Here is a 24469-nt window from a genome sequence, read left to right as displayed (position 1 = left end):
TTGAGCATGGTGAAGATATGAATTACACTTTGGGTGGTGTATCAATACACCCAGTCACTAAAACAATACTTCCTAACTCAGTGGCCGGAGAGGAACGAAACCGCTCAGGGATTTCATCATGAGGCCAATGGTGACTTTAAAAGAGTTACAGAGTTTAATGGCTGTGATAGGAGAAAACTGAGGATGGATCAACAACATTGTAGTTACTCCACAATACTAACATAATTGACAGAGTGAAAAGAAGGAAGCCTGTACAGAATAAAAATGTTCCAAAACATGCACCCTGTTTGCAACAAGGCAATAAAGTAATACTGCCAGAAATGTGGCAAAGAAATTAACTTTTTGTCCTGAATGCAAAGTGTTATGTTTGGGGCAAATCCAATACAACACATTACTGAGTACCACTCCATATTTTCAAGCATAGTGGTGGCTGTATCATGTTATGGGTATGCTTGTTATCGTTAAGGACTAGGGAGCTTTTCAGGATAAAAAAGAAACAGAATGGAGCTCAGCACAGGCAAAATCCTAGAGGAAAACCTGGTTCAGTCTGCTTTCCACCAGACACTGAGAGATTAATTTACCTTTCAGCAGGACAATAACCAATAACACAAGGCCAAATCTACACTCGAGTTGCTTACCAAGAAAACAGTGAATGTTCCTGAGTGGCCGATTTACAGTTTTGACTTAAATCTACTTGAAAATCTATGGCAAGACCAGAAAATGGTTGTCTAGCAATGATGAACAATCAATTTGACAGAGCTTGAAGAATTTTGAAATGAATAATAGGCAAATGTATCACAATCCAGGTGTGGAAAGCTCTTAGACTTACCCAGAAAGACTCACAGTGGTACTTGCAGCCAAAGGTTACTTATGTAAATGAGATATTTCTGTATTTCATGTTCAATAAATACCAGGTTTGCATACCCATTCTTGCTTTAACATTTACTGTTTGATATCATTACTTGGAACATATTTCTTACTTTCTACTTTCCTACCCCATGCTGTTTGAGAGCTCTGTCGGTGCTATGTATGTGTGCAGGCCGCATGTAATAAATAATAATGAACGAACAGCTTCGGGAATCCATCCGTTTTTTAAACCAATTATATAGCCTAGATAAAAAAATAGCATTATTACAACAACAAACATTTTCACTGGCCCTAGCTGCCCACTGACGGGATGATCAACTTGGTTTCCAAAACCTCCCCTGTCTGTCGAGCCCTGACACAGACAGGGGCATTCCCGTGCTGTTGTTGTTTCTTCAGAAAGTTGGTTTATTTTTGGTCAATTGCACATTACTGTTTGAATAAATCATGATGATTAAAAAAACATGACCATATAAAACATTTTCACTGGCACCCTTGCAACCTATTAAAAATGAGTGTTGCACTGCCAAGTCAAACCGTCGCAAATGGGACTTTTTTTGGTCGCAGTATCGAACCCTGTGTGCGTGCATGTGTGCTGTGCTGTGCTGTGTCTGTGCTGTGTCTGTGTATGTTTGTGTGTGATTCCGCCGCCTCTCATGACCCCTCCACTGCACATAAACATTTACACTCACAAAGCCAGCCCCTCTCTCCGTCCAAACCTGTTTTATCCCAGAGCCCTGAAGGTGCAGCTAGCCAGCAAGGAGAAAGGCGCAATAATACAAGCGAATGCAGCTTGACAAACGGCACTGCGAGGGCGTCACGTAGCAGCCTACTGCAGCCTAAAATCGTAAAGTAAAACCTCCGGTATTTTATACAGACGACAATAATACTCGTTAATCTATATCGATGGATTGATTTTATCCTATTTTCGGTCGGTGGGTTTCGGTAAAGGCACGGCCAGGGCTCGTGCCTTCGAGATGCACGGTGGCTCCTGCTGCCGCCAACCGCTGCAACACACCACGGAAACCGCCACCGGCCCGGTTCTATCATGGCTTTCAAACGGAGAGCGAGGTAAGAACACCGGGTTTGTGTTCAGTTGGGACCGATACGGGGCTTGCATTGCAATCCAAGCCGGCGGCGGAATCGGACAAGGGAGGTTGATAGATACAGGGCTTTCTGAGCTGAGATTGATATAGTGACACAGACAGCGGTGGTTGTTTTTTATGGTCGGGATACTGAAAGGAGAATCCTACCAAACTAAGGCCCCCTCGTCCTTGCGATAATGTCTCTTGCTTAGGCTATACCCTTCATTGAGCATTCAGTTTATATAATTTGTATTAGGGCGTATCACAATGTAACTTATCTTAAGCATTTGCTTGCCTTGCCTTGCTTACTAGCAGGTCGACTCATCACCATGCTTGCTTGTGTGACAAACTGAAATCCGTGCTTTCGGTCTGTCTGTTACGATTTTGTGGTGTAGCTAGAAATATTAATTTTCAATCAGCAGTGTGCTGTTCTTGTCTGTGGTTATTGCATACAGCTTGCCTCCTCTCAGCCCAAAAAACCATTGTGCTTGATTGAACATCTGAGAACATTCAAGTATATTTCCCCACTCTTATCTTTTTTTTGTTTTTGTTTTTGTTTTTTGGGGGTAGATCAGCTTCAATATTGCAGATAGATTGTAACTTCCATCAATGTAATTGTCTGCATCACCTCCAATCCCCCATGTTTTTTTAAATCGCATATATATATATATATACACATATACATACATACATATACATACATATATATATATATATATATATATATATATATATATATATATATATATATATATATATATATATATATATATATATATATATATATATATATATATATCCTTTAAAAAAATGTATTTCCCTTTATTACTTTCCAACCCCACCACCCCTTCCCTAATTGGAGTAAACCAGTGAACAACAACGCTTAGGCCTCTACTTCCAGCTTATACATACTATATATATTTTATGGACACAGTCAATTTTACAATAATTCTATTTAGTTTGTTTTTACTCCTGAACTTCCTCTACCCTCAACCTCTCCGATCATTTTCATGATGTCCATCCGGTTTGCTTCTAAATGCCATATCTTTCTAACAGTGCTCTTTCACAAAAGCTTTCAACCTATAACCTATATACTTATTATGGACACAGTATGCTTTACATTAGTTATCTTGTTGTTATTAGTTGTTATTAGTCCCATCCTTCAGCTCCATTCAACACCTCCCATCTATCTCTTAACACCATCCATATTGGATTTCTATTTGCCATATATTTTTCAACTGTACTGTGATGTTTCACAAAAGTTCTGAACCCTTCTATTCTCATTGTTTCTACAGATTGTAAATTGAAAATAAACATTTTTGCTAAAAGTATTATTTTACAATTATATTATTGATCGATTGACTATGACTTTTCAGATCACCCAGTAGATCCCCACTCTATCTTTAGTTTTTATCATTATTTTATTATAACAATAAATACATGTATTGTAGCACACAGCAGAAGAGGTGAGGTTAATACTGTGACATAAACATTACAGTGGGGACAGTGGGCTAGAACTGTAGCAAGCTATCTAGCTGTTACTGTTGTGGCAGAAAGAGTCTGGTATTTGTTAGAATTCTTCATGCAAAACATCCAGTTGTGAACAGAGAGTCAGTAACAGGTTTGCACAGTACAGTGATATCATTACAGTACCGCTAAACCAATTCCTCCTATGATGACATATGATACTGTATTGAACCAGATACCCTATTTAGAAGTACTGTATAGGCCTACTTCCACGATTTTGCAAGAACTGTACCCCTGACAAATGGAGGAAAGTAAACAAACACATCAATGGAGAGTGACTAAACCGCGTGCACACACACACGAATTCACGAAATTCCCCTACCCTCTATAGACTTGTTGTTTAGGTCAATTATACCTTGTTCTGTTTACATACTCAGAGAATGTACTCGCTGATACTGGTGTGTTTTGATGGTCATCACAACCCTCAAGTCATAATTGTTTGGTGACCCATGCAACTCTGCCTCTCTCACACTACTTTCCTTTATCTTTCTCCCTCCCTCCCTCCCTTCCCCTCTCTCTCCTTATTTCTCTGTCCCTCTTCCACTCCCCTCTATCTCTCCTCCCTTGCTCTTTCTACCCTCTCCTCTCCCCTTCTCCCCCCTCTCCTTCCTCTCCCACCCCACTCCAGGAGGATGTGGCTGGGGCCTACGTGGCTCTGAGCCTAACCCTTATATTAGTTTGGTGTGTTATATCATATTTGTTTGGTGACCCATGCAATTCTCTCTCTTTCTCCCACTCACACACGCACACACACACACACACACACAAGGGGGATGCGGCTGGGGCCCATGTGGCTTTGGACCCTTAAATAAATAACAACAACAATAATGTAAGTCGCTTTGGATAAAAGCGTCTGCTAAATGGCATATTATTTATTATTATAATATTTATAATTCTCTCCCTCTCTCCAGGAGGATGCGGCTAGGGCTGGGGCGCTATCGGGTGGGGCCTATGTGGCTCTGGAAGGCCCTGCTGGTGTTCGTGGCTATCGCCTTCGCTGGACAGCTACTGGGGGTCATCTTCAACAAAAGGTCAGAGGTCCTCCACCCTAGCATGGTCCCAGATCAGTTTCTGCTGTCTTTGCAAACTCCTGTTTGACAATGAGCGTTGGAGTTGGCAAAAAAGCACAAACAGCTGTGGGATCAGGCTATACCCACTCTGGAGCTCTTTGTAACAACAACTTCTTGTTCTTGTTCTTCTTCTTCTGATTTCATTCCATTCTTCAATAGAGAATAGAATCAACTTCCCTATCCCAACCAGTATAGGGCCAACCAATACAGCAGTATGTTGTGTTCAGTCAACTTTGACCTGCAACTTGAGTAATTTGCTATTTGCACCTTTCTCTTTTTTTTCATATTGCTTTCATCAGCAAAACAATGAAGTAGAAAAATACATTGTAGTAGCACCTACATTTTAGAGACTTACCATGTACTGTATGTTATGTCTTGGCTCATTAATAACCTCTAAAAGTCTAAGTTGTTAGGGGGTTATACTAAACTAACATATGGAATTGTTTTAAGATGATCATACCATGGATCATTTAGCTATTTGATTTTAATTTTAGGACCCCTTTAGGTATAAAAAAATATATTTATAAAATAAAATAAAATATTGAATTTGGCCTTTACTACTATAGCCCATAGAAACGCATTGAATAACACATTCATAAATGGCAAAAAAGACAGTCAAAAAATAAATCATAAGGAACAAGGTTTTGAAGTGTCTGTCCTATATCTAGGAGATATAAGAGAGCTCAGGAAATTATTTTTTACACATATTTAACCCCTTATTTTTGTTGGCACAAAACTACCTCCATACTTCCATTCATTTGTATGGGTTACTTTCAGACGAGTCCCGTGACACTTGTGGGGGTTGTAGAGCAAAACGGAGAACACCATCATGTTGGTGAGAGTCTCATCTTTCCATAGAGTTTGTAGGCCAAACCGTTTGGACGCTACAGGCATCTTCGTGAGAAGGCCGATTTTCAGGATGTCTCATGGTCTGACAAACACTGCTGTAGCTCTGCCACCTTCCACCACAGATGCGAAGTCCGACATAGGCAGATGCGGTGGATTGTGACGCAGCCCATGCACATTTTAAAAATGTAACTGTATTTGGAGAAATGACCTGGTCCCTGTTCTCTTCTAGAGTGACCCAACTGTTGTTTGGATATAAGTGTGTCCAGTAAATGACTACAGTATCTATATGGGTCTTTCTATAAACTAGGGTACCAGTGAGGATTTCCTACACAGGACAACTTGTTACAGATGTTGATAATTCATTGATAAACTATTTTTACCTGATTCTACTGCTTGCATCAGTTACCTGATGTGGAATAGAGTTCCATGTAGTCATGGCTCTATGTAGTACTGTGCGCCTCCCATAGTCTGTTCTGGAATTGGGGACTGTGAAGAGACCTCTGGTGGCATGTCTTGTGGGGTATGCATGGGTGTCCGAGCTGTGTGCTTGTATTTTAAACAGACAGCTCGGTACATTCAGCTTGTCAACACCTCTTACAAAAACAAGTAGTGATGAAGTCAATCTCTCTTCCACTTTGAGCCATGAGAGATTGACATGCATGTCATTAATGTTAGCTCTCCGTGTACTTTTAAGGGCCAGCCGTGCTGCCCTGTTCTGAGTCAACTGCAATTTTCCCAAGTCCCTCTTTGTGGCACCTGACCACACTACTGAACAGTAGTCTAGGTGCGACAAAACTAGGGCCTGTAGGACCTGCCTTGTTGATAGTGTTGTTAAGAAGGCAGAGCAGCGCTTTATTATGGACAAACTTCTCCCCATCTTAGCTACTGTTGTATTAATATGTTTTGGCCATGACAGTTTACAATCCAGGGTTACTCCAAGCAGTTTAGTCACCTCAACTTGCTCAATTTCCACATTATTCATTACGAGATATTGTTGAGGTTTAGGGTTTAGTGAATGATTTGTCCCAAATACAATGCTTTTAGTTTTGGAAATATTTAGGACTAACTTATTCCTTGCTACCCATTCCGAAACTAACTGCAGCTCTTTGTTAAGTGTTGCAGTCATTTCAGTTGCTGTAGTAGCTGACGTGTATAGTGTGGAGTCATCCATATACATAGACACACTGGCTTTACTCAAAACCAGTGGCATGTCATTAGTAAAGATTGAAAAAGTAAGGGGCCTAAAAAGCTACCCTGGGGAATTCCTGATTCTACCTGGATTATGTTTGAGAGGCTTCCATTAAAGAACACCCCTGTGTTCTTTTAGACAAGTAACTCTTTATCCACATTATAGCAGGGGGTGTAAAGCCAAAACACATACGTTTTTCCAGCAGCAGACTATGATCGATAATGTCATAAGCTGCACTGAAGTCTAACAAGACAGCCCCCACAATCATTTTATCATAAAGTTCTCTCAGCCAATCATCAGTCATTTGTGTAAGTGCTTGTTGAGTGTCCTTCCCTATAAGCGTGCTGAAAGTCTGTTGTCAATTTGTTTACTGTGAAATAGCATTGTATCTAGTCAAACACCATTTTTTTCAGAAGTTTACTAAGGGTTGGTAACAGGCTGATTGGTCGGCTATTTGAGCCAGTAAGAATAGCCAGTACTACCCAAGAATAGCCAGTACTATTCTTAGGTAGCGGAATGACTTCCCTCCAGGAGCTTCCCTCCAGGCCTGAGGGCACACACTTTCTAGTAGGCTTAAATTGAAGATGTGGCAAATAGGAGTAGCAATATCGGCAGCTATTATCCTCAGTAATTTTCCATCCAGATTGTCATACACCGGTGGCTTGTCATTGTTGATGGACAACAATACATTTTTTACCTCTTCCACACTGACTTTACGGAATTCAAAAGTACAATTCTTGTCTTTCATAATTTGGTCAGATATACTTGGATGTGTAGTGTCAGCATTTGTTGCTGGCATGTCATACCTAAGTTTGCTTATTTTGCCAATGAAAAAGTAATTAAAGTAGTTGGCAATATCAGTGGGTTTTGTGATGAATGAGCGATCTGATTCAATGAATGATGGAGCTGAGTTTGCCTTTTTCCCCTAAATTTCATTTAAGGTGCTCCAAAGCTTTTTACTATCGTTCTTTATATCATTTATTTTTGTTTCATAGTATAGTTTATTTTTTATAAAGTTTAGTCACATGATTTCTTAATTTGCAGTACGTTTGCCAATCAGTTAGGCTGCCAGACTTATTTGCCATACCATTTGCCTCATCCTTACTTACTTACTTACTTTATTGTCCCCATGGGGAAATTTTGTTGCAGTGTCATGTACACATTTAAAGTGGCGTTAAATACAAAACAAGATTGACAATACAACTTTCAATAACAGTCACGCACCAATAAAAATAAGAAATAAGAAATAAAACATTTAAAACAAAGACTAGCCTGCTGGCCTTACGGGGTCAATGGGAACATTTGCCCGAGCTATTTAAGAGGGATATCACACCTGGCACAAATGATTGTCTCGTTCTATTTTTCCTACTGAGGGGTGCCCTATACCTACGCCCAGAGGGGAGTAATTCAAAGTCCAGGTACAGGGGGTGACTTGGGTCTAAAATGATTTTGTGAGCCTTACGGAGGGCCCTGACCTTAAAGATCTCATCCAGGCCTGTCTGTTTGACTCCAAGTACCTTACTTGCTGTGGTAATAATCCTTCTCAGCATGTTTCTCTGACTGACAGTGGCATTGCCAAACCAACAAACAATACAAAAAGTTAAAATACTCTCAATAAAGGATTTGTAAAACAGAGTCAATATAGTACAGTCTATATTAAAAGAACCCAACTTTTTTAGAAAATACAGTCTCTGTTGGCTCTTTTTGTAGATCTGGTCTGTACATTTACTCCACTGAAGCTTACTGTCCAAAAAGACACCCAGATATTTATATTCCTCTACAATTTCTATATTCTGGCCTCTGATAGATGTTGCAGAGGTAGGTGTTGTACGCTTCCTGAAGTCTATGCACATCTCTTTGGTCTTGTTAGTATTGAGGACCAAGTGTGATTCCTCACACCACTCTACAAAGTCATCTAGGACCGGGCCATGATGTTCCTCGTCATCATGCAACAGGCTGATCAAGGCAGTGTCATCAGCAAACTTAACGAGGTGTCTGTCAGTATGGGAACTAGTACAACTATTAGTGTACAAGATGTACAGAAGTGGGGACAAAACACATCCCTGAGGAGAGCCTGTGTTGGTATTGCGTATATCCGACACATGGGGACCTATTTTGACTCGCTGTGAGCGTTGGCTCAGGAAGTCCAACAGCCACAAAACCAGCCCCCCATCTAAGGAAAAGTCCCGAATGAGTCTCTGTGCCAGAATGTAAGGCTGGATTGTGTTGAAGGCAGAAGAAAAGTCAACAAACAGAACCCTGACATGGGATTTGGCACCTTCTAGATGTCTATAGACCATGTTAAGGAGGGTAAGAATGGCATCATCAACTCCTCTGCTGGTCTGATAGGCAAACTGAAATGGGTCGAGGAGCTTCTGGGTGACACTGAGAATATGACTTTTCACAATTTTCTCAAGGCATTTCATAACTAAGGATGTCAAAGCGACAGGGCGATAGTCATTCAGCACAGAGGGATTTGATACTTTAGGAATTGGTATAATTATTGATTTTTTCCACAATACTGGAACGTGTTGCTGGTTGAGTGAGGATTGGAAAATGTCTGTAAAAACACCAGCCAGTTGTTCAGCACAGTGCTTTAACACATGCCCACTTATTTTGTCTGGGCCTGGGCTTTTGTATGTGTTACATCCCCTGAACAACTTTAGAACATCAGACTGTTGAACAACAACTCTCTCAAACATTTGTAATGATGCTTCCATTTGTTTTACCTCCGACACAAAGTTGTCTGATTCAAATCTTGAGAAGAAAACATTCAGTTCATTAGCCATGTTCTGGCCCTCATATCCCTCAACCATACAATTTTTCAATTCCTTATCAATCCAAGGGGATTTAACAGTTTTTTACAGTCCTTTTCTTAATGGGTGCGTGCTTATTAGTAACTGGAATAAGCAATTTCATAAATGTGTAAAGTGCAACGTCTGGTTGCTCCTCATTACACACCACAGACCAGCAAATATTCTTTACATCATCAACATATGAATCACTACAGAACTTCTTGTATGACTTCTTATACACAATGTTAGGCCCAGCCTTTGGAACTTTGGTTTTCCTAAATATGGCTACTATTCCACTCCTGAGTGGCGCAGTGGTCTAAGGCACTGCATCGCAGTGCTAACTGTGCCACTAGAGATCCTGGTTCGAATCCAGGCTCTGTCGCAGCCGGCCGCGACCGGGAGACTCATGGGCGGCGCACAATTGGCCCAGCGTCGTCCAGGGTAGGGGAGGGAATGGCCGGCAGGGATGTAGCTCAGTTGATAGAGCATGGCGTTTGCAACGCCAGGGTTGTGGGTTTGATTCCCACGGGGGGCCAGTATAAAAAAAAATAAAAAATATTCACTAACTGTAAGTCGCTCTGGATAAGAGCGTCTGCTAAATGACTAAAATGTAAAAAATGATATTGTGATCACTACATCCTATGGATTTGGATACTGCTTTAAAGCAAATTTCTGCAGCATTAGTAAAGATGGGATCAATAGATGTTGATGATTTCATTCCTGTGCTGTTTGTAAATACCATGGTAGGTTGACTGTCAACCTGAACCAGGTTGCAGGCACTGGTTACAGTTTTAAGTTTTTTCTTTTGAGTGGGCAGCTTGATGAGAGCCAGTCAATATTTAAATCACCCAGAAAATATACTTCTCTGTTGACATCACATACATCATCAAGCATTTCACACATATTATCCAGATACTGACTGTTAGCACTTGTTCTATAGCAGCTTCCCACAATAATGGGGTTTAGGTGAGGCCGATGAACCTGTAGCCATATTACTTCTACAGTATTTAACATGAGATTGTCTCTAAGCTTTACAGGAATGTGGTTCCGAATATAGACCGCAACACCGCCCCCGTTGGCATTTCTGTCTTTTCGGTAGATGTTATAACCATGTATTGCTACCACTGTATCATCAAAGGTATTATCTAAGTTTCAGAGATAGTCAGAATATGAATGTCATCTGTTACAAGCAAGTTATTGACTTCGTGGACCTTGTTTCTCAGGCTGCATATGTTAATATGGGCTATTTTTAGCACTTTTCTGGGTTGCTTGATTGTTTTTAATGCTTTACTGGGAAGCTTTACGCAGTGGTCTAAGGCACTGCATCGCAGTGCTAGCTGTGCCACTAGAGATCCTGGTTCGAATCCAGGCTCTGTCGTAGCCGGCCGCGACCGGGAGACCCATGGGACGGCGCACAATTGGCCCAGCGTCGTCCAGGGTATGGGAGGGAATGGCCAGCAGGGATGTAGCTCAGTTGGTAGAGCATGGCGTTTGCAACGCCAGGGTTGTGGGTTCGATTCCCACGGGGGGGCCAGTATGAAAAAAACTAAATAGAAAATAATAATAATAATGTATGCACACACTAACTGTAAGTCGCTCTGGATAAGAGCGTCTGCTAAATGACTAAAATGTAAATGTAAAGCTTATCAGAAGTAGACTTGCTCATGTTATGTGCAGGGTGAGGTGCACACAGTGGTCTTCCTACTAGGGCACACCGCCTCAGTGCTAACAGTGTAACTCTGGTTCATAGGCTCATGATTACTGCATACAATAGCTGTAGGATCAACAGAGGTATTCAGGGAAATTAAGGGGACATCAATTAAGTTACTTACATATGTCTGCCAACGCCCCTAGGATAATGTACATTTGATGCTGCATTATGACGACTCATTGTCACAATGGTAGGGATTAACTGAGCTGGTCTTGGGTCGTTGATAAATCATTGTTTCAACGCAGCCTTGAAATGCGTGGACAGAGTCCAGGAGCCAAGATGATTTGGATGGACTCCATCATTCCTGTAGAGTATCTTCTGTTTCCAGAAGGTGTCAAATGATCTATAAAAGTGATTCCAGCAGAGCTACAGTAATCTTTTAGCCAGATGTGTAATGCCAGTAACCTGCTGAATCTTTCACACACACGGCCCAACGATGGTACTGGACCTGAAATGATTGGCCGTTTTTTGGAGTCTTTTAATGCTAAAATCAGTTCTTTAAAATCAATTTTCAGATGTTCCGAGCTAGCCCTCCTGATGTCGTTTGACCCCACATGGACTACGACAGCGTCAGCTCCCGGCATCTGTCGTAGAACAGTCGGAAGCAGCCTTGTGAGGTCCTGTACTCGTGCTCCTGGGTAGCACAGGGTTTTTGCATTGGGAACCGAGATGTTTCTCACCATAGAGCTGCTGGTGATGTTGAATGGGCCGGTCTCTCAGGCAGGCTCACGGTCTGATGAGGGTGGGAGCTCTGAGGATCTGAACCTGAGGTAGAAGCCACCGGAGAGGGAGACAGAACAGAGGATGAAGACGCAGGTACCTCTGGTTCCAATCTTGAATGGGAATCCCCTAAGGAAGAAGGCACCGGAACCTCTGGATCTAGGGCGGCAAAGCCGTTTCTGGTCTGTGTCAGGTCCGGGCTTAACATCTCCAAGGAGACCCCCGTTGCCAGAGGACGCTTTCTTCGACTTCCACGGCAAGTGACGTATCTCCATGGCTGGTTGGGAGACCCCTTCGCGATGGATCCCTGCTGAGCACCCGTCAGTCGGCTGTGGAGAGCTGACACGGCGGCGACACTTCCACCAGACCAGAGCGGCGTCCGGCTACTGGAGTGGAAGAAAAAGAAAAAGTAGGCGGGCGTGGATTCCCCAGTAGCTTGTGTAGGTTTGCTACTTGCTTGCTAAGAGTAGCCACTTCGCCCCTGTAGTGCTCCGCAAGCAAGCAGTTGATACATTGAAAGTCAGCGCGGTCCACATTGTCCCGGAACAAAGCAAAGTAAACACAGCTCCTGTAGCGCTGGAAACGTTCAATAGAGACCTCAATTTGAGACCGCCGAGTCAGCTAGGCTAGCTGGGCTTCCGTGTCTCTCCCCCTATGAAGAATCTGGCAGGATCCAGGACAGACAGCAGCGCTCACAGCAGATAAGGCCAACAGAGCCGCAGGATCCAAAATAAAATTAAAGTATATAAAAACACTGACAGCTTTACAAAAACAACAATAAACCGAGGTCTCTCGTTCAGCTTTCAGCGTTCACCATCATCTGATCCAGGAAAGATTTTTCAGAATGACATCCAAGTGATGAACAGCTGTTGTGATAGTGCATGCGATGCTACAACAGCACAAGTGCTGGAAAAAAAGGTGTTCGCGAGGAATATTTTGGTGTCTCATTTGTTACGCCAGTGAAGAGAGTTGTGCATGGATTCACATTGGATCTAATATCCCAAGTGAATTGAGGTTGATCATCTGTTGTTGTCTGCTTGATTTACAGCAGGGTCTCGTTAGATTTAACAGAGAAAGCATCAAGGTCATGAGTTCATGTTTTCATATGTTTTTGTACCTCGGATTGGACACTGAGTCTACTGTGCGCAATTGTGTAGGATAGACTATTGGGCAACACCCAACTCTCTTCCTGTTAAATATTCTGGATATAATGACAACAATTTACATAGCCTAGTGGGCTTATTGACAATATGATCTGGTAATGAAATAACATAACAAATAAAGTTTGTTTTCCATGTTACACCTGCAACGTCAAACAGTGCAAGGGGCATGAATTTGGAGCTCAGAAATGTAAGTACTGGAATAGGCCTATCTTGAAAATCAGACATTTCCTCAATTTGGTGCTTGAAAGGTCCTTGTAATTATTGTAGCCAATTTATAAGTTCCCCTGCTCCCTTATAATTATCCGTAATTAAATTTTTTATCCGTTTTTGTGAGAGATGTGGCCACTTTCGTTTGTTTTCCGCGGTTTCAATTGAAGGGTGTTGCGCTACTTTGTTGTGGTAAAACCATATGCGGTTCTTATGAGGATGACAACATCTAATGTTGGATTCAACTTGGCTTTCCATACAAATCCTTCCATTAAAAAAGGAACCTGGTTTTTGGTCACTTTCTCATTATAAAAACAGCGATGGTGAGATTAATGCTACCACTATTCATGGCTTTATTATGTGTGCCTGCATTGGCCACACAGTAAAATCGCTATTTAGTCAGGCAATGTCCACATTATTCTCACATATTTTAGAATGTAATAATAATTTGAATAAAAAAATGCATTTTTCTTAAAGTGGTAATGGCCTACTTTTTATTTGACATTTTTTGCTTTTTGGGGGGAGGGGTTCTATATTAGGCCCAAATGTACAATTATATGTGGTCCTCTGTAGCTCAGCTGGTAGAGCACGGCGCTTGTAACGCCAAGGTAGTGGGTTGGATCCCCGGGACCACCCATACACAAAAATGTATGCACGCATGACTGTAAGTCGCTTTGGATAAAAGCGTCTGCTAAATGGCATATTATATTATTTATTATTATACAATTGTATAACATTGAGGTCCTTGAAAATTACAATTAAGTGCTTGAATTTGACTTACCAATGTCTGTATGAACCCTGCTTAAATAATTATTATTTTTATTTTTATTTTTATTTCACCTTTATTTAACCAGGTAAGCCAGTTGAGAACAAGTTCTCATTTACAACTGCGACCTGGCCAAGATAAAGCAAAGCAGTGTGATAAAAACAACAACACAGAGTTACATATGGGGTAAAAAAAAACATAAAGTCAAAAATACAGCAGAAAATATATATACAGTGTGTGCAAATGTAGCAAGTTATGGAGGTAAGGCAATAAATAGGCTATAGTGCAAAATAATTACAATTAGTATTAACACTGGAATAATAGATGTGCAAGAGATGATGTGCAAATAGAGATACTGGGGTGCAAATGAGCAAAATAAATAACAATATGGGGATGAGGTAGTTGGGTGGGCTAATTTCAGATGGGCTGTGTACAGGTGCAGTGATCGGTAAGGTGCTCTGACAACTGATGCTTAAAGTTAGTGAGGGAGATAAGAGTCTCCAGCCTGTATAGTCATAGGCCTATGTTGTTGTATAGGTGGAGTTATGGGCCAATTTGCATATATTCACATTTATTCCTCTAAGTACACATGTGGAACTGCATAAAAATATTTTTTTTTTTTGTTTCAAACCATTTTTAAATTATCATATTTTCCCCCTCCCCTCATGCAGCCTCCAGCAGGATAGGTCGCGGCCGCTGTTCTCGTCCGACGGCCAGGGCTCGTCTCTGGGCTCCTGTCGGCCCCACAGCCACGTTATGTTCCTGAAGACCCACAAGACAGCCAGCAGCACTGTTCTCAACATGCTTTACCGATACGGAGAGGTAGACTACTTTATCTTCAGTTTGGCTTTCCTTCAGCAAACCTCTTTTTGTGTTATATTGTACCATTTCTTTTGTTTTTTTGAAAGCAGCTTCAAATCCATTGTCTTCTTCCTGTTCTTGTTGTTCTTCTTCTAGGAGAGGGATCTGTGCTTCGCCCTGCCTCTGGGGTACCAGTTTGGCTACCCCCTCCCCTTCAACGCACACAGGGTCAAAGGTTATAGAGGGCCCCACGTGGCCGAGTTCAGCATCATGGGAAACCACATGCGCTTCAACAAACCAGAGGTACGTGCTTTAAATTATTAATTGTGCATTTCTATATTTTCTTCCAATGTGTATTTATTGAGGTTTTTGAACAGCAAAGAATGTACTAACAAACAAACCAAAAACAGGGCAAGACACAAGATCAATTGTATTGTATTTTTTCCTATATTCATGTGTATGTGAGGACATTTTTTATTCTATATTTACACGTTGGCCTATTATTTATTGAGGAAACAAACAAAACCACAGGACAGAAGGATTCATTTTTATTTTTTTTTACGTTAGCTTAACACATATTATTATTTGCATGGAGCTGATGATATCTTTTGTAGGTTTGGCAGGTTCCCTTGTGTTTTGTTAACTGCTTCTGTTGTTGGCAAAGAAAAGGACAGTGACAGTTGTAGGTGAACGTTTCAACAGGTTGGAGCAAGTATGTGGACACCTGCTCGTCGAACATCTCATTCCAAAATCCATCGGATTGCCAGATGGTGAAACTCGGTAGTGAGTGTTGCAACCGAGGACAGATGATTTTTACGCGCTACACGCTTCAGCACTCGGCGGTCCCGTTCTGTGAGCTTGTGTGGCCTACCAATTCGCGGCTGAGCCGTTGTTGCTCCTAGATGTTTCCACTTCACAATAACAGCACTTACAGTTGACCGGGGCAGCTGTAGCAGGGCAGAAATTTGATGAACTGACTTGTTGGAAAGGTGGTATCCTATGACGATGCCATGTTTAAAGTCACTGAGCTCTTCAGTAAGGCCATTCTACTGACAATGTTTGTCTATTGAGATTACATGACTGTGCTCGATTTCATACACCTGTCAGCAACGGGTGTGGCTGAAATAGCCAAATCCACTCATTTTAATGGGTGTCCACATACTTTTGTATATATAGTGTATCTTAGAATCATCACTGACGGCGCATACGGTGTGTGTATGTGTCAACCAGCTTCATGAGGAATACTTTTCCAACAGTCTTGAAGGAGTTCCAACATATGCTGAGCACTTGTTGGCTGCTTTTCCTTCACTCTGCGGTCCAACTCATCCCAAACCATCTCAATTGGGTTGAGGTCGGGTGATTGTGGAGGCCAGGTCTACTGCCATGTGCGCATTGCTGCGCTTATAAAGTGAAGAAATAGCCTAATAGTTTATCAACATTTTAAGCTAAACGTTCTGATCTGTTGCGTCAGCCACATTGCGTATTTTTTTATTTTTTATGCTAGTGTTTGTATTAATTTGGGATCTATTGCATCCCACAACTGTCCCAGACTATGTTTGGAATATTTATTTCTCACACAGAATAGAATAGGTCAACAACTAAATTACATTAATAACTCTAAATTAAGCATATAGGAGTACGTATTTCTTTGTTAACCGCTCAACACAGAATAGCCGCGTGTGCGCACTCCCTCAAATCGTTTGGAGAAAATATGTATATTTTATTCAGCTTTGTTCAATTGTATTCTTCATACTATAAAATAATGCCACGGAATTCTAAGCAAATCTTGTCTGCTAAATGAACTAGTGTAGCCCACAGCCATTTGGCATAGCCGCATAAGGACAACTCAGAGTATGCTATTCTGTTCTTCTGAAATAGACTGTATTTTCTTCATATCATACTTCTTTAGACCTGTCTAAAATAGATAATGGATTTATTGTGAAGTTGTAGGCTATATTACATGGATTTATTTGACTTTTTTAAATGTAGATGTTATAAAGGTCAGCATCAGTGGCTTGTAGGCTATGTGTGGAAGGCAGGAGATGCTAAATGTGTTTATGTTAATTAACAGTCAATTACCGTGAGGCCGACAGTTATTTGCTTGACAATCACCGGCTGACAAAATTTCATGACCACCATAGCCCTATGTGTGACTCATTACTTTTACATTAGTGAGCACCATTAGGCAGCACCTAACTTCAAATTATGTCCGTTCTTTAGTTCATTATTTCATTTTTTACATCCAGCAAACAGTTTATTTTCAATGTTTTTAATTATACAGTGTACAGGGTCATTTCAAGTAATTCAAACCGTTTGACTCTGGCTTCCATCACTCCTTTTCTTTCCCCATGACCTTTGACCCTTACGCTAACCTCTGACCTCTTCTTCTGTGGTCCTCCAGGTAGAGAAGGTGATGCCAGTGGACACCTTCTACTTCTCTATCATGCGTGACCCTGTAGCGCTGGCCGAGTCATCCTACGCCTATTACAAAGCTGTCGCCCCCGCCTTCAAGAAGGCCAAAGGTACATCATGTAGCCAATCTAGCCTACTGTTTAATGCTCGTGCATGTCTGCTGTTCTGTTACTTTTTGGGCCGGATTCCTGGACACAGGTTAAACCTAGTCCAGGAATCAAAATAACTTTCATTGGAGATTCTCCATTGAGCATGCATTTTAAATTCAGGAGTAGGCTTAATCTGTCTGGGAAATCAGTTATTTGTATATATTGAGGTTGTATGCTGCAAAATGAATTGCCTCATTGAGGACAATAACGTTTTCTTAATCTAATTTTAATGTAATCTCTAATCTAATTTTAACTTTAATCTAATCTGACAGGCCTGGGAGACTTTGCCGACAACCCCAGGAAGTACTACGACCCTCGTCTCCGTAACAACCACTACGCCCGCAACCTGCTCTGGTTCGACTTCGGCCTGGACCACAACGCCAACTTCTCGACCACACTGGCTCGACGTGGCGAAGCAGCTGTCCGACGCGCCTTCAAACTCATCTTGGTCTCTGAGCACTTTGACCAATCCATGGTATATATACTATTATAATATATAATAATAAATGCTATTTAGCAGACGCTTTTAGCTTTTATCCATAGGTGGACCTGATCCTAGATCAGCACTCTTACTCTGAGACCCTTTATAAATACAGGTCCTGGGATCAGTTTTTCCTTTTAGATACAGCGAATAAGATTACATGCACGGACAAGGTGGACCTGATCTACGCTTTATGAATACAGGTCCTGGGGCCATATGTATCAAGCGTCTCAGGGTAGGAGTGCTGATCTAGGATACAGTTTGCCTTAGTGAATAAGATTACCTGATCCTAGATCAGCATTCTTACTCTGAGAAGCTTTATGAATGTGCTGACCTAGGATAGGTCTTGCCTTTTCGATACAGTGAAGACGATTTAATAGACAAGGTGGACCTGATCCTAGATCAGCACTCTCTTACCTACGCTTTATGAATACAGGTCCTGCTCCGTCACGCCCTCTGCTGGCCGCTGGACGCCGTCGTCTCCTTCAGCCTCAACGCCCGCCAGCAGAAGCCCAGCGGAGGCAGCTCCTGGGTGGGTAAAGCGGCTGCTGCGCAGCCCCCTGCCCTGGCTCTCACAGACGACCAACGTCTAAAGCTCCGCGAGTGGAACGCCTTGGACTGGCACCTCTACCAGGCCTTCAACCGCTCCTTCTGGAACGAGGTGGATCGCTTCGGGAGAACCAGGATGGACCAGGAGGTCGCCCTTCTCCGGACCCGCCGGGAGGTGCTGGCCCGGGCCTGCCTGAGGGACGGCGGGAGACCTGTGGAGGCCAGCCGCATCCGCGACAAGACCATCAGGCCCTTCCAGAGCGGCTTGGTGAAGATCCTGGGATATGAGCTCCAGCCTGGGCTGGACAACGCTACCCATCAGGCCTGTCTGAGGATGATCAGGCCGGAGATCCAGTATAAAGACCTGCTAGACGCCAGGCAGTTCCCCAGGGCTGCTCCCCAGGCTGCCCAAGCTCAGGCCCCGGCTATCCCTGCTGGGGGAGCCTACGTGAGGAAAGACCCTTCCTCCCAACTCAGGACAGGAGAGCTGGGGGTGGGGGAAGGAGGAGGACAAGGAGTAGGAGGGAGGACGGGGGAGGACGGGAGTCGGTTATCTCGTAGTAATAATAATAATAACCAGACATTGCTGCGAGGAGGAGGAGGAGGGAAAGGGAGGATAAGATAGTTTTCCATCCAGAATTCACTGCCTTGAGAGAATGGAGAAGACAAAAACCCTGACTGAGCCTGTGTATTCTTACTCAAGCACTTGTTGAGTATTTCTATTACTAAAGTACTCAAGAGACTTGTTGGAAAAAATACCCATTCTTCCTCCAACCCTGCTGCACCTCTACTTTACTGTACATTCTCTTTCTTCTGGCTGAACTTACGACTGGTTATGACTATTTCATGTTCATATGGACTTTATGAATGCTGTGGCTGTTTTTCAATGGGACTTGAAATGGAATTGCATTGCATTCAGTGGGCCAGATGTCGTTCAAAACGTCTGCTTCTCTGATCGAGAGAGAAAGTTACATTTGGTGGTCCAACTGCTACGTTCAACATAGTCTCCTGCACGATCGAGAACTCAGCCAGTCGGTTTTTGTTTTTAGAATAATAACTAGGCTATTACCTTTCTTGAACACTAACACAGATGGCCTATATGATATGACAGCAGCCAGCAGCCAGGCAGTCAGACATAGCTACATACTGGGAGAGGAAGGATTCCCAACTGATGTGAGTTGCATGTTCTGACTGAGAATAGGAATAGGAATGGACTCCATCCCTTTGAACGCAGTGTGTCCGGTGTAGAAAACCATATGAAGCAGTAGAGGCTGGTGAGGGGAGGACGGCTCATAATGGCTGGAATGCAATGAAAGCAACAGTATCAAACACATGATACCGTTCTATTCATTCCGTTCACCAGCCTCCACTGTTACGAAGCCAGCATTGGAGAGCAGTGAATCTCAGAATAGGCCTAACTGTGATGTATCCAAGATGGGAGTTAGGAGAGAAAACTCTTAAGTTAACACATGGTACTTTGATAGGAATGGAAGTGTACAGCAGTAATGTACTGTATCTGAACTGAAGCAATGTGGTTGAATGGATAGCTAGCATGTCTGACTTTGAACCTTTTAGTGTGGCTTTCAATAGATACAGTAATATTGGATACACAGTATTTCCCTGACTCAATGCGGGTGTTAAATGCGAGCTACACAGCAAATGGGCCAGTGTTACTTAGTGTTGATTTTTCAGTGTAACATTTCTAGTGTTGATTCAGATGTTAAATTAACTCGGTAAGTGTTACATTAACACTGTTTGGTGTAAAATAACCCCAGTGTTGGTGTTAATAACCAGTGTTAAACTAAAACCACGTCCATCATAATCATATTTCTGATATCTTAGTCTTCCTAACCCAGCAGTCATTCTGAATGCAGGTTGCAGGTAAATAAGAAATTCAAATGTTGGATATACCAATCTGGCTGGATTCCAATAGGAATTACACATCACTTTGCAAGCCATCATAATGTGACTTGCAGGCCTGAAAACCATGAGTTTCAGGCCACTGTATCAGGTTAAAACAAGGCCCTCAAAATAAGGCCTTATTAAATACTTTTTGTATTGTGTTAAATAATGTAATTTTAATGATAACATATTCACTTAGGATCTCACTAAATGGATGAATGCAACAACCATGTCTCTGTCACTAACAAATACAGTTATAGGTGGTAAAACTACAATTCACTCAAAAGGCAAGGCACTCTGGAAAATATGCAAATAAGGCTGTACACTAAGCAGTGTGCTAATTTAACACTGAAAAATGTGGACCTGTATAGACACTGGACGAGTGGCCTCATATGAATTCATGGATTTGAGGGTTAAGCTATCATTCAAATGAAAGCCAACCCCTGTTGCTATTTAGAAATCAATGTGAGGTGGTGATTCACTGAGATGATCCAGTCCAAAAAGTGCTGTTTCCTTTTCCTTATTGGCCAATGGCTATCTACCGAAATAATCTTCTCACAGAGATATACGTTGATAAATGGCTGCGAAAAGTTGTTATCTATCGACAGATATATGTAGTATACCCAAGTTCATTGAGGTTTGTCTGTTAGAAAAGCGCAAACAGTACATGTCACCGCGGTTATTGTCCCAGTTCCATTGATTTCAATACAATATCGATGTGAGTGATTAATTTGCGCGTGATATTGAGTACAGTAAAACAAGCTCATCAATTCCAGTCTTGAGTGACCACTTGGTAAATGTTGGTCTGTGTGCAGTTTATAAGGTACTTATTTAGCAAAATACAAGTAATCTGAACACAAGTGTGACACATATGTAGGGAGTAACTTTTATGTATTGGTCTTCAAAATATCACAACTTATTTCAACAAATTGATTATGAATTTGTACATCTAAAACCGGTGTTTTGACACTGGGCCATGAATAAAAAGCCATAACAACAGGAAGCAGCCACAGTATAACTTTCAATGTATGTTTTAGGAATATATAAATGGTACTTTTAACATTATTTTCCAGAAGGATTCAGGTAAAAACTACCGAATGAGCCCAAAAACATGCTATGATTCATTGATTTTGATGATATTAGTGAAATCGTGAAAATATGTTTGTCCTGGCTACATACATATACAGTACATTTAACATTTACATTTTAGTCATTTAGTAGACGCTCTTATCCAGAGCGACTTACAGTTAGTGAGTGCATACATTTTTATTTTGTATTCTTTTTTTTCATTTAACACACACATACTTGCGCGTGCGCGCGCGCATGCTTGACCGCTTAAGTGTGAGTCATGGAAGCTCATTGAAATGCACTCTCACAGGTCTCAGTGGCTCAGCCAGCCAGGCAGCGCAGGTGGTGTCAGGTGACCATGGGGCGCATATATATAAAGGTACGCCATCTGCTGGTGTGGAAGTGTAATGGTAGCCTAGGGCCATATGTATCAAGCATCTCAAAGTATTTTATCATTTAGATCATAATTAATCAGATCATTGTGGACAGGGAGGACCTGATCCTAGATCCGCACTCCTACTCTGAGACTAGATAAATACGGGCCCAGATCTGTCTCTGCTATCTAGCCACTCCTATGATCGTCACTCAACAACCATAGGAGTTGGTTGTACAGCACAAACTGATCTGGGACCAGGCTATAGCAATGCCACTGAATCCTCTGAGTACCAGGATGTCAATATTTATTAAATATCTTACTAGCGCGTAGGAATCGGTATAAAACATGTGTACACAAAGGTACAAATGTCTTTGGCAGAACAAGCTGTGCTATTTGGATAGAATCTGTGACTGTCTGGAAATGTTTAAGTAATCTTTTAAACAATATCGGCAGTGTCTATGGCTAACAACATGTATGATCAAAATAGGGTCATGTTCAGTAGGAAACTGAAGAAATGATCTTGAAATGGAGGAGGTACTACCAGAATTTGTCCAATGAAAACACTAATTTCCGTTTTAAACGTTTTCTGTTTTCATACCCAGGGAATAACAGAAATATGTTTTTGAATTTATTTGAACTGTTAGATTCAAAACGTCTATAGAATGTGGAAGTTACAACAACTGCTATGTCTTTCACTGTGTCTATCTATCTGCCTTTTCTATGTCTTACATCCTTATGAACTACAGTTATGGCGGGTGTCTTAACCTAGAAGCCCATTTCACTGCCTCCATGTTTGTTTGTTTTTTGTATTTTTTGAATGTCTTGACCAAGAGTGACAGAGATGGAGGTTTTTGGTGGTTTTAAGAGAAAAAGGAGATGTTGAATGATGGTGATTGTTCAAGAACATGTTATTACGAATCATTTTAATATGTTACAAAATCCATTACAAACTCAATTCAATGTACCATCCAGGAACTACAACCATTTCAGAAACAAACAAACAAACACTAATAAAACAGCTATTTCTTGCCTTAGAAAACAGCACATTTCGGAAAAGGGCTTTAAAAACAACAGCTTGCTGTATTTATCGTTATATTGTTGTATATATTGTATTTATTATTTTAAGGTAAATAGTGTAAAAAGTTTTGAACTGTTTGTTCATTTTTGTTTTTGGAAACATACACACATTGATACACCATTTCATTATGTTGATTATCGCAATTAGTATTATAATATTAACAATATTATACATTCATGCAAAAACACACAACATTTACGGTACTTGACCCAAGTTTATGAAGTATTTATGCATGAAAAGAATGGCAAGAATGCAACTACACACACACACACACACACACGCACACACTGGTGGAAAAAGTACCCAATTGTCATACTTGAGTAAAAGTTAAGATACCTTCATAGAAAATGACTCAAGTAAAAGTGAAAGTCACCCAGTAAAATACTACTTGACTAAAAGTCTAAAAGTATTTGGTTTTAAATATACTTAGGTATCAAAAGTAAATGTAATTGCTAAAATATACGAAAAAATATACAGTACCAGTCAAAAGTTTGGACACACCAACTCATTCAAGGGTTTTTCTTTATTTCTACTATTTTCTGGTCCTCTGTAGCTCAGCTGGTAGAGCACGGCGCTTGTAACGCCAAGGTAGTGGGTTCGATCCCCGCGACCACCCATACACAAAAAAAAAATGTATGCACGCATGACTGTAAGTCGCTTTGGATAAAAGCGTCTGCTAAATGGCATATTATTATTATTATTATTCTACATTGTAGAATAATAGTGAAAACATCAAAACTATGAAATAACACATATGGAGTCATGTAGTAACCAAAAAAGTGTGAAACAAATCAAACTATATTTTAGATGTTAGATTCTTCAAAGTAGCCACCCTTTGCCTTGATGACAGCTTTGCACACTCTTGGCATTCTCTCAACCAGTTTCATAAGGTAGTCACCTGGAATGTAATTAACAGGTGTGCCTTGTTAAAAGTTAATTTGTGGAATTTCTCTCCTTCTTAATGCGTTTGAGCCAATCAGTTGTGTTGTGACAAGGTAGGGGTAGTATACAGAAGATAGCCCTATTTGGTAAAATATTATGGCAAGAACAGATCAAATAAGCAAAGAGAAACGGCAGTCCATCATTACTTTAAGACATGAAGGTCAGTCAATCCGGAATATTTCAAGAACTTTGAAAGTTTCTTCAAGTGCAGTCACAAATACAATCAAGCGCTATGATGGAACTGACTCGCTTGAGGACCGCCACAGGAAAGGAAGACCCAGATTACCTCTGCTGCAGAGGTTAAGTTCATTAAACTTAACTGCACCTCAGATTGCAGCCCAAGTAAATGCTTCACAGAGTTCAAGTAACAGACACATCTCAACATCAACTGTTCAGAGGAGACTGCGTGAATCAGGCCTTCATGGTCGATTTGCTGCAAAGAAACCACTACTAAAGGACACCAATAATAAGAAGAGACTTGCTTGGGCCAAGAAACACGAGCAATTAGACTGGTGGAGTCCAAATTTGAGATTTTTGGTTCCAACCTCTTTGTGAGATGCAGAGTAGGTGAACGGATTATCTCTGCATGTGTGGTTCCCACCATGAAGCATGGAGTAGGAGGTGTGATGGTGTGGGGGTGCTTTGCTGGTGACACTGTCTGTGATTTATTTAGAATTCAAGGCACACTTAACAAACATGGCTACCACAGCATTCTGCAGTGATACGCCATCCCATCTGGTTTGCGCTTAGTGGGACTATCATTTG

The 24469-nt window shown here is 41.3% G+C and overlaps 1 protein-coding gene across 1 annotated transcript; it reads left to right on the top strand.

The window, feature by feature from the left end:
• Positions 1 to 1912: 1912 nt before the first annotated feature.
• gal3st4 (galactose-3-O-sulfotransferase 4) lies at positions 1913 to 18963 on the top strand (the record flags this gene model as incomplete). Its single annotated transcript, XM_084165803.1, has 7 exons — positions 1913 to 1935; positions 4388 to 4507; positions 14618 to 14768; positions 14904 to 15050; positions 17149 to 17269; positions 17581 to 17783; positions 18226 to 18963. 7 exons carry the CDS (start codon positions 1913 to 1915, stop codon positions 18961 to 18963), a joined length of 1503 nt encoding a protein of 500 aa, XP_084021929.1.
• Positions 18964 to 24469: the final 5506 nt, after the last annotated feature.

Source organism: Coregonus lavaretus (assembly GCF_964263955.1).
Source record: "Coregonus lavaretus genome assembly, chromosome: 7".
Classification (NCBI taxonomy): domain Eukaryota; kingdom Metazoa; phylum Chordata; class Actinopteri; order Salmoniformes; family Salmonidae; genus Coregonus; species Coregonus lavaretus.
The sequence above is the reverse complement of the archived record's forward strand: the minus strand, read 5'-3'. Positions and strand labels throughout refer to the sequence as shown.